Genomic DNA, 12173 nt, shown 5'->3' on the forward strand with positions numbered 1-12173 from the left:
AAAAGTTTTAAGTGGAATGTTATCACAAATAAAACTTGTTGGGTCTGTTGATTTCTCCTCCCCAGTTTCATTGATAATGATCAGCAGTTAGTACAGACTCAAAAAAACATTTATATGATTTAAAAATTAGCCTCATTTTTAAATACGTAAATGGGCATTCTGTCTATCCACATGTGTCATGTATCCATGGTTATAAACATTTATTTGTAGACAGAATCTCATCAAATTCAACTTCACAAGTCAAATTTCATCCACAGTTTCAATATATATGTTCATGAGCCATGAGTTTGAAAAGTTCAGATCCCTTTCCAAGTAAATAATTTTATTGAGGTTGTTAATAGTCAAAGTTTTTTTGGAAGACAAAATATTTATCAGTAACATAAAAGTCTCAAGAATGTACTCTCTATTTTATCTCAGTTATCAACAGTTTCTCATCTTGACTATGTAAAAACTAGCATATTTTATATAACTTCAGTTCAAAGTGTTAGATAAATTTAGACCATTTTAGGAGCATTGAATTAAAATAGTTATCAAGGTTTTATTCTGTTTTGTCCTGTTTTCCAGAATCTAATTCATATTATTTTAATCCACGCATGAATATACACATGCATTCAAGCCACTTTGTTTCTAATTACAATCATATTGCCTTTGCTTAACAGTTCTGCTGTATGTTTAATAGTTAATTAGGTATTTTGTCTGAAGGAAAAATGCATTTTGTTAATAAAACCTTAGTGCAGCAGATTGTCTGAAAAATCAATCCATTTTCTCCTCATGATCTACAGAAGCAAGAGAGCAATATCAAATGGAGAAATCACCTTAAATTTCATGGCTGCTTTAGTATTAAGGCAATCAAATGTGAAATATCAACGCATCTGCACAGCATGAATGACTGTGCCCTGTTATTCTGATGAATAGGAGAAGTAGAAACTTTCAAAAATGAAGTATCATCAGGCAAGATAATATCTTACTGTGTCCAATTTTAAAGAAACAAATCAAAGATGGCACAGAATCAATTCAGTTTAATTAATTTCAAAGCATAAGTGTCCTAATTCCTAGAAATTAGAGACCATTCATTCTCTTTCAATTACAAAAGGAAAATGTATCAAACTTCCGTAAATAGTAGTACAGTCTTCATATTAAATTGACTCCTGTATGTTCCTCCTCTCAGTCACTAAGCTCTACATATTAATATCAAGTCAGAAGGATTAGTCTCTGTATGTTTCTTGCATTGATTAACACACAAAACAGCAGAAATAAGGGAAATCTGAATAAACATGGAACTGAAATAATTTAAAACTTCTCTTATTGTAACTTCCAGGTTGTCTTTTTGATTATTTCTTTTCATTTAGGAATTAATAAGATTTCAGAAAATGTGAGGTTATTGTTATTGCATGGCAATGTAGTGTTGAGCACTCTGCTTAATTATTGAGTATTGAGGCATGGTTGTCTTCTTTTTTGAGTCTTACTAGCTTTTTTGGTCACTGAACCATTAGATACTTAAACAAATGTTAGGCATTGAACCCAAGATTATATTACAGTATTAATGTTTGCTCTTACCAATTGAATGAAATGTTTAGGCTTTGCTGTAACTCGTAGAAGAATGGACCTGCTCCCTGTTTGCCTACAGACCAGAAAATACTTACAAAACTCTGATAGAAAGCAGTAGTGCAGGCTTTGTACATGGAGATTTGAAAAAGCCATTAATTTCCAATGTGCAATGACATCCAATGGAAAAAAAAGAAAAATCCATTTTAATGTGTATTCCATGCAGAATTATTGACGAAAACCCTCTTCTCAATAGCAATGGAATAAACTTGTGTAAATTGCTTTTTAAAAAGTATGCAACATACACGATCTCCTTACAAAAAAAAAAATAATAATAAAATAAATAAAAAAAATCATTTAAGTACATGTATACTATTGGTAAGCTTATTAACTAATTGACTGTTAATACGATTGTAGCTATTTTTCCTAAAGTGGTTTCCTTACATTTTCATTATGGAACACACAGAATATCAGGTCATTTAAGACAAAGAATGCTCCATACCTAATTAATGTAGAAATCAATTTCACAAAGAGGTTTAAAAGTAGATCGATTCCATTAGCAGCAATGTATGAAATATAAGTTCACCTTTTTTTCTATAAAAGGAATGTACAGATGGCACACTGCAAGTTGTTTGTTATTATTCATTAGCATGCTTATAAATCAGAATCTCTATGACATGTCTACTCTCTGTTCAGATGTTCTCCAGAACCTGGCATAATAATTACTTATACTATGTTTTACTACTACATACTACCTTAAGGATTTGATTTTAAGTTACTCAGACTTAATAGGTGGATAGGTATGGAGTTAGATCTTAAAATGGGTTTGAATAAATCCTAGTTTTTATATCTGTTTCTGAAGAACTACAAGTAGTGATAAGAGCTAACAGTATTCTGACTACTTTTTAGTACCATTAAAAACTGAATACCTGAAATCACTAATTCACTATGCTGAAGCAAAAGGGGTTCAATACTCCAACATAACTAAATTCTGAACGTGTTCAATCAGTATAACGTTCAAAATATGTGCTCCAGAATGTTTGTTTTATCAATATAAGATAAAATAAGATCCCATGTATCTATCCGTCTGTCTTGTATCTGAAAACGTTTAACAGTTTCTTGATTTTGCATTCCTGCCTAGTGGTTCCTTACACTTCACTTGCATTAAATTCCTCTGATGTGATTTGTCAGCAAGTATTTAGAATTACTTCAGAGAGCTCTTAATGAGATAATAGAGACAACAGACATCTGCTAGATATGTGGCTTAGCTCTTTTGTTGTTCCTAGCGCAATAAATAATTCTGAAGTATTTTGATGTAAAAGGCTTTCTTTATATAATCATGTGATTGTAAGTGAACTGCCAATATACCGCATTGTGGCAGTGGTTCAAGGTTTGTAAGATTTGACAGATGTCAGTTTACTGGCTTGAAATATTTGCAATTGATTTGAAGAAAATGTCTGAGGAATTTGTCAACACTATTGATTTTTCTGTCAGATAGTCTACATGGGCTGGACGGAAGAACGGGAACAAGACTCCCTTCAGGATCGAATGTACACACCAAAGTTTCTAGCACTGAGGGGATCTTCTCTTTATAAATTTATGGCACCTCCAGTAAGTATATTTCTCATGCTAAGTGGGCATAAATGTCATTAAATAAAATAGTTTCATGTAACATCTGCAATGCTTTCACATTCAGGTATCACTCATGGACCTAATGGCATTGCAGCACTTACAGCACTGAAGAGTTCCAGGGAATGTGGTATAAAAGTGACAGAAAATAACTGTTCATTAGATGACTGTGCAGCTAACAAGCACTTCTTTCCCCCTACTTATCTGAGCACTTAGAAAAATACAATAGAGATCTATTCGTGCTAAAAAGGGGCTTTTCATTTCCCTTTGGCAGGCAGAACAAGCCTGAAGCAAGTTGGTAACATTTAAACTAAACTATAATTCTGAAGGCAAACTGCTGAGATTTTTGGTAGTACCAAAGCTTTTTGCATGCTCTGGAAATGGCAAGGCTTGCAAAACATCATCCCTGTCTGTAGATTTTATCCTGAATATAACCTTTATGCAGCTTTGCAGCACCAAAAGGAAAGTAAAGAAGTAAATGAAACAGTTTATATTAAATATATTAACTGGAATCTGACTGAGAACATGGGCAAAATTTTAGCTACTGTCTCATACTCAGCAATTTCATTTCACAGTTTTATGGTACATCTAAGCCCCAGTAAATATAGATATCCCCTAGCTAAATTTTAAGCCAGTAGCTAATGAGTCACTAGCAGTACCATATTGGCAACGGGGAGAGTAGTGTGAATTCATTTCTTTTTATTGAGTGACTTTTCTGCCTGCTGCTAAAGCCTGTGTTGTCCATATCCAGATTGTAAATCCTTCATGTTGGAAGTAGTTCAAAGGTAGCTTACAAGTCTTCATACCATTCTTCAGTCACTATTCTTATTTGTTAGAAGGCATTTAAAAACATAGTAAAGATATGAAAATTGAAAATAAATATGAAAGGAAAATTTAATGTATTCAGTGTTGGTGACTCCCATCGGTTCACAGGTATGGGAGCTTGTCTCTCCCTTCACTAGCCCAGGGAGTTTGGCTCTTGGTGGTGGATATTTTTCAGGATCAGATTAAAATGACAGATTATTCCATTAATCACCTTAATTCAAAAGCAGCCTTCCTGGCTTTGGTACATCTACCTCAGCATTTGCTGCCTGTCAAGTAAAAAGCCCTCCCTTCAAAACACAATGCTGAATACTCCTGTTGAATACAAAAGAAGATTATTCTTTTGTAAGCACTGTGGAAGAAACTACAAACCTCTTTACTGAGAATTTATATTATTACATTATTATATTATTTCTAGTATTATGTTACATCATTTCTATTATTAGTTTCCAGATGCAATGTGTTGCTGGTGGGTAAATGGGTAACCATGGGTGATGATTAATGGGTATGGAAAGAACATATTTATAATAGGTCTGTGAACCATTCTGCCAATCTGCTGCTTTATGAGACAAAACACTGATCTTTGAAGAATATATAGGTTTTGTTTCAGATGAGCTGCAAGCACAACGTTGTTGTTGTTGTTGTTATTATTATTATTTACTTTTTATTTTAACCAGATTCTGGTTCTTATTCTAAAATAGGAAGACACTTCAAACAGAGAGAAAATTATTTTCTCTTCATGGAGTATGAGTGAAAAATAATGACAAATACACTCTTTAAAGGACAAACTGAGGAAGGGTTCGTATAGAGGTACCTTAAAAACACATGTATGTAGTGCCCACTTACATGACCAGCAAAATGTTCTTCTCAGTTACTGCAGCAGGCCTTTTAAAATGACGTTCTACATGCAAACATTTACACATAGTTATGTTTGTTATTCTTCAGGTATATGTGTTCATTTCTTCTAGGGATTACAAAAGATTAAGAACGAACTTTCAATGCTTCAGTTTCAGAGCTTCTAATTATGGAATACATAAAGTGTTATTATAAGAAGAAAAACACTTTTAATTATATTTGCAATGTAAGCTCCTTGGATAAAGCTGTTTCTGAACAGAAATGTGCCAACTTTTTAACCAGAAAATCAAATTAAACTATATCCCTGATCTCTGCCAAAGAGTAACACATTAGGGAGGCATGTGTTTAAACAGTATATATCAGCTGCCTCCCCCTGCTGTTTTTTAATTTATTTGATCAATAATACTTCTACTTTCCATGTTCAGATACATGAGCAGTTCTAATGTATTTTATTTGCATTTTAAACCTTTTATAGAAATTACTTTTTTTTTTTTTTTTCCTGACATTTCTTGGTACATTTTCTCCTTTGAGTGTGTTGAGTGTTGAGTCTGAGGGGTTTCATTTCTTTGGAAATTACTTCAATTGAGAAAAACCTGCTTTTCTCTTGCTATTCAAGCTTTTGAATTAAGAAAAAAAAAAAAAAAAAAATGAACAGGGCAAACAATATATGAATATTCTCTGAGTTTCTTAAGTCTGCAGTTGCTTTTGCTTTGCACATATCTTTACAAAGGAATTTTGTTCTGGCCTCAGCTCAGAAGTCCCCTTAAAAATGCAAATGCAGAAAATGCAGGAAAGACTACTGAAGAAAGGGGAGCTCAGTGAGCTTTTAAGCAAATCTTCAAGTGTCTCTGTGCTTCAGCAGGAATTGGAGTTACTTTTGTGATGGGGCAATATGACATCAGCATGTATAGCTGGTGCTTTGGGCTCAGTGGAGCTGTAGCAACTCATCTCCCATGTGACGTATAGAATCATAGAATACTCCGAGTGATCATGGTGAAAAAGTTAATTTCATTTTCTGTCCGCGGTAGAAACAGATTTTATTTTTTTTTTTTTGACATAAATATTTTACATGTCTTTTGTCTAAATAATTTCTTCATTCATAAAGATTGTATATTTCTAATATTTCTTCACTTCCTCACTCTATATCAAACATAATTTGTTGACTCTCAGTATTTTGTCACTTCCTTCATTAGATACCTTAATACCCATATTGCAATAAGATGTTAAAAAGTGTATTTGAAGATGACTGCAAACAAATAAAATTCCAATAGATGACACCATATTTTGAACTTTTAATTCTTGACAGTGATTTCCTCAAAAGAGATTCAATTTTAATAGCCTGTATACCTAAAAATTAGTTAGAGACAGAATTTTATCATCCATCACAAAACTGCATTGATCAAGAAAGTTCTATACCAAGGCATCGAAACCTATATATGTTATTCAGGAATAGTGTGTCTATTCATGGTGATTTTCTCTTTAGATGAAAAATAAATTTGTCTTATGTAATATTTTCCTCTTATGCTGTGGATACTATTTTATGATATATTTTTCAAAGAGCTTTGTATTTTTAAATCTTGACAAACAAACTTCTCCAACCTCTTTATCTCTTCTAACAATTTTAATGACAGAACTGTCTTCCTTTGGAGCTGGGCTATTGTTCATTACTTCTTGCCCCCCCTTTTTTTTCATATAGAACCTCTATTTCTTTTCTGTTTTGTGAATTCTTCAATCTATTGAGACTGTGACTAATTCTCCTCTTTCCTTCTTACATTTTTCTTGGAAAGTTATTTATAGATTACTGTTGAACTTTTTCCAATTAAATATATTAATCTATCCCTTTTTATCTTGTCTAAGTATTATCCCCTACGCTTGCATCATTTTACTAAGCTCTGTATTTTTTGTTGAAAATAGTTGCTTAAATTTGATACTGTTAAAAGCAATTGTTAAGTCCTGAGAAAACAAAGAGCAATAGACTATTATTCAAATCTCAATTTGTTGGAATTTAGGAGAAGATTCACCTTGTTAAGGAAAAAAGGAGATGTAGATTTGCCTGTTCCGTTTCTTGTTATTTTTTTAACCTAGATTGCGAACTAAATATGGTAAGTGTCTAGGTCACTGCAAGGTTGGAGGGTTCTTTTTTATGGTTTTGGACCTTTGCAAAAAATGTAGGTGATTAGAGCAAATCACTTGTAATAAGTAAGGAAGTGGGGAGGAATGGGTCTCTGTGAGCCCATTCAAGGGCTGTATCATGTTGGCATATCAGTGCAACCCCCACTAGCATAATCACAGAGCAGCCTGCATGCAAAGCTACTTGAAAGTACAAGGAAATAGGCAGGATGCCTCCTCAGCACTGTCTCGATGCAACAGTCTGGCACCCGGTAGTTATTGCACAAAATAAACCATACTGGATGTAAAAGGTAGGAAGTTTTAGGGATATATTATTTATTTATTTATTTATTTATTTATCTATTTATTTATTTATTTATTTTAAATAAACTTAATTCTTGAAATAAAGAAAAATAACTTGCTTTCTTTTCCTGTTTGTTTTTTCCAAGGTCACAACCTGGGATTGGACAAGAGCTGAGAAAACGTTTTCAGTTTATGAGATAATGTGCAAAATTCTCAAGGTATGATTAAAAAGTGTAAAATAAAATAGCACTTTGTCAGACCAGTTGAGAAGCCAGAGTATAACAATGAAACTAGAAAATCCATGTGACCATCTTGCAGAAAAAGATCAGATTTTGTTCCTTTGAAGTCAATATCAGAAGTCCGGGTGTCACCAGATACAGAGCAAAAATCTATAAGGAATATTTTCAAAAAGCATTGCAAAATTGGAAATAAAGTGATTTTGACTGGAAAGCAATTTTATTTCTCCATAATGCAGTATGAGTTTTCTACTGAAAAAAAAAAAAAAAAAAAAAAAGAAAAAAAAAAGTTTTATAGTTTTACTTTACTGGCACATTCAACCAGTATAACATTTATTCTTCTAAATGTGGAGCTAAATAAATAGGAATCAATTTTGCTGCTTTCAAATACCTTGATGCAACTCACGGTTGCAATGTAAGATTGCATGAAGACTGACGGCAGAGTCCTTAAAACTCTGAATACCATTCTGAAAAGTTTTGTCCTTTTTTTCCCCTCATTTCTTGAGTTTGCCTCAACAGTAATAAATGGAAAAGCCAAATGAAATATGTTTAGAAAGTTAAATCTGTGAGTAGTGACCTGCATAGGGCCATTATGATACCTTGTATTTAATTTTTCATTCTGAATTCTCTCAAAAAATAATATATATTGTCTTCTCTCTGTTTTTAAAACAGTGAAAAAACAGTTTTCCAGATGTTCAGCGTGTGGGGAAGGAGAGGAAAAAGAGATGAAAATTTTTCTCTTTCCATTCATCTGAAGTGCTTTCCTATGTATTTTTTTTTTTTAATTTATTTAGGTCCAAATTATATAAGAGCTAATTTGGTCTTTTCTGAAGTTTCATCTAGGCAGAGACTACCATCATGAAGAAGTATGAACAAACTTATATATATATATATATATTTAAAAAAGTATTTCCTTTTGGGAAAACCTTATACTGATGTACATACTACGTTTCCTTGTTTTTGTAGCTCATGTAGGTACATACTCCATTTCTTTAGGAGGCAGATTAGAGATGGAACAGCTGTAATAAATTCAGAAGTTATTTTATGTCAGTGACTTCAAAAAAAAGAAAGCAAATTTATAACCCCCGCCTCCCCCCCAAAACAAACAAACAAACAAAAACACTAAAACAAACAAAACAAACAAAAAATCCACCTGCTAGCAATCTGAAACAGAAAAGATAAGTTCTTATACCACTGGTTTGGCTGTGAGGTCTGGAGTCATGGTTAAGGAGTAGCACATTCTAAATGTAATGTCCCGTCACAGTGGTATGTCCTTTAACTACCAAGTGTGTGTAAACATTGATTCTTTAGCAGTGGTCATGTAGGGAGAAAATTAACAGAAACAGCTATTCACTCTGTAAAGACATTGCACTGAGACATTACATTGCACTAAAGACATTACACTAATATGAACAATGCTCTTGAAACACAGTCAGGCTTAGGGAGAGATGGAATATCTCACTTTTGACATGCACCTTGTCCTCCTTTTCCTTCCCTCTGAAATCTTCCTTTGTTGGTACACTTCTCATTCATTCATTTTTTGCCCTTTTTTTTCCTCTTCTCTTTTATCCCCTGTTCTTGTATACCAATGTAGAGATTTTATTTTTCACTCTTCAGCTGCGTAGCAGAAGTTGGTCACATAAGATGAGAGCTAGACCAGTCAGCAAAGAAGTCAGCCCACAAAGCAGTAAAACTTGAACCAGTACCTTCCTGGCACTGTTGTGCAGAAGCACATAAATAAATAAATAAATAAATAAATAAATAAATAAATAAATACGCTGTTCTTTCTTATCACTTAGTTCTTCAAACTGTCTGTAGATCCTCCATTCTCAGTCTTTATTAACAGAGCATGTCCCAGAATAGGGACAATTCCAATTTAAATGGTATAGTAATATCACTGACATGTTTCTTTTTTAATGTTACTCATTCAGTTATTCCTTTATTGTCTGTAAGCATAGTGAAGCTCATAAGATATTGAAGTGTTTCAAACAATATTTTTTGTCTGCCTAAAAACTCTAAATAATTTAAAAATAGTAGTATAAAATTCACTTCAGTGAAATTATAGCTTCTGACATTGGGGTATTGATCTTCGCTTTCTTCTAGTTTTCTATAGCAGATGCTATAGGACTTAAGCATTTTTTCACTAAATGTAAAAGCAAGTGAAACCAGAAAAACAGCTTTCCTTTACTATTCCTTTACTACTACAACATTGAGCCTCTGTAGAGACTCAAGTTCTTGTTAAGCTTTTCTGCCAGCATGATAAATGTTTCAATTTTAGGAATGTGTGTTTCTAGACACTTTTGTACAAAACACATTGTCTGCATGGATATTACCAAAGCAAAGGCAACTTTTTTAAAAGTTAGTTTGGTACTTTGTGATCACCTTCAAATTTCCTCCCTTTTATTGTACCTCTCCTGTTACTTTCATAATAAATTGGTTCTCTTGGAGAATGAGTTGGATGGTAAAATGGTAGACTAACATGTTTTTAAAGAGGTAATATTCTCAGGGATTGATAGATAGTATGATAACTTGGAAAGCCTGATGAAAAAAATGATAAAAAGAAACCTGGACTCTTGTACTACAGAATGTTCCTTCTACACTTTCTGTTCTTCCAAAGAAGCTACTGAGTTCATGTCATTCTTTTCAGAAATACTGAGAAGATAGAATTGTTCTGTGTTTCTACTTCATAAGAGATAATCATTTTTCATTGGGCAGAGATAAATCCAGGAAGATAGTAATTCCATCTGCAGAAGAATATAGTTACTCAGTGTCTCTGAAGTGGGTTTAGTTCCACATTCATGTCTAAACTCAAATTATTCAGGCTACTCATTTACTAGATATAAGTATCATAAAACATTCCCAGATGATGGAACACCACGTATGCTTAATTATTTTTAGTATGATTGCTACCTTAGATTTTGGACCAAATGGACCACCTAGCACTTACCCAAACAATTCTTGGTGTGGCTTGAATGTTATCACGACTGAAGAAACATTTTCTAATGAGCTGTTTTCCTATGTACATCCTGTTTAAGAAGGAGTTTCACAGTATGAATGGTCCTTGCCAGTAACTATGGTGTGAGCAAACAGTCCCATACGTGCTTTATTTATTAGTACAAATGCAGCTTCTGTGGCCAATATTCACTTTAAGCAGCAGGACTTGCAAGTGGTCTGAGTAAACCTTCATATGAATTTGCCCAGGAGAAGTAATGTTTTAGAATTAAAGTTTCCAAATTGTGTTTCCTTCTACATTGATCAGGCAGCTGAGTGTACTCAGAAGGGGGATAAGATATGTTGTCTACATGAAGGACTGAATGTATTGACTAGGACTGCTGCACTGTTGCTGTGGAGACAGGAGGAATATGGGTCTTGAGTCATGTCTTTGTGAAAGTGAATTAGCAAATGTTATCAGACCACTTACTAATTAAAATGTATCTGCACATCTGGCTTGTTTAGATTGGAACGAGATTTCAAAAACTTTTTTTCCATATTTAGACTCATAATTGTTGTATACTAGCATGCAACTTTCACCCAAGCACTGTAGTATTTTCTGCTGCTGTATTCTGGCAACCTTGATAAATGTCCCTCATGCAACAGGGACAGACCTTACTGGTAAATCTGTCTGAAAACATTTTTTTTCCTTCTTTCACTTCCTAATTCTAACTAAAATTCTGATGAACTTCTGGTGAACCAGAAAAAAAAATAATAATTAAAGAGACTTAAGTTTGTTCTTTTAAATAGTATTGTAATTTTCCTCAGCTAGAGAAACTTGAAGTTTCTCTCTATTGCAGAAGTTGTACAGTGGAGAATAAGAACTGCCAGATCCTACTGAACGGACATTAATATTTCATTATTATTTTTTTTTTAATATGACAGAATACTACTTCTGGTGACAGTAAAATATTAAAAGCACTAAATAAATATTAATGTCTACAGCCAGCAGAGAACTTCACTGATTTAGTCATCAAAAAGAGAATATAGCCCAACACATTAAAGAAAACTCAGAAATCAGCTGTCACCATGACCAATGTTTTGTTCATAGTTGCCTGAATGTGTGGAGCATATGTCCTCCTTTATGTCCATTCCAAAGGCTTCTCATGAACTATATATGAAACTGAGGTACCATTTTCAGTTTTTACAGTTCTCTCATCCTCAAGGCACTTAAAAGGCAGAATCTCCTGCACCTAAATCAGAGATGACAGAAGTTATTATGTGGCTTAAAACTAGATTCATATTTATTATAGACCACATAGTAAACCCCTATTTTGTCGTCACAGTATTTTTTTATCATTAGGTTACAAGCAAAAGAAGGAGGAGGAGACTTAATTTATACACAACAATAAGTCAGTATTCTTAATGTGATTACAACCTTCTAAATAATCACACACAACAGTAAAAATTGAAGCATAAAAGTAGATTTTAAAATGCTCTATTTTGAATTTGTAAAACAGTTTTGTGACATAAATTCAGCAAACGAGCACTAATCCCCTAATACTTGCAATTTAAAAAGTAAAATAAAATAAAAATATCACATTCAAACACTACCAGAACAATAGTGTATTATTTTTAAAAAAAAAAGAAAGAAAGAAAGAAAGAAAGAAAGAAAGAAAGAAAGAAAGAAAGAAAGAAAGAAAGAAAGAAAGAAAGAAAGAAAGAAAGAAAGAAAGAAAGAAA

General features: G+C 33.0%; 1 protein-coding gene across 3 annotated transcripts in view; it reads left to right on the top strand.

Annotated features, from left to right (window-relative positions):
• Nucleotides 1-12173, top strand: part of SNTG1 (syntrophin gamma 1) — a 351378-nt gene that overhangs the window by 300354 nt on the left and 38851 nt on the right. For all 3 annotated transcript variants that reach the window (XM_035316860.1, XM_035316859.1, XM_035316858.1), the window contains 2 exons: nt 3040-3156; nt 7410-7481. In XM_035316860.1, coding sequence (XP_035172751.1) covers nt 3040-3156; nt 7410-7481 — 189 coding nt within the window. The remainder of the gene's footprint in view (nt 1-3039; nt 3157-7409; nt 7482-12173) is intronic.

The sequence above is a fragment of the Oxyura jamaicensis genome, chromosome 2 (assembly GCF_011077185.1).
Source record: "Oxyura jamaicensis isolate SHBP4307 breed ruddy duck chromosome 2, BPBGC_Ojam_1.0, whole genome shotgun sequence".
NCBI classification, from domain to species: domain Eukaryota; kingdom Metazoa; phylum Chordata; class Aves; order Anseriformes; family Anatidae; genus Oxyura; species Oxyura jamaicensis.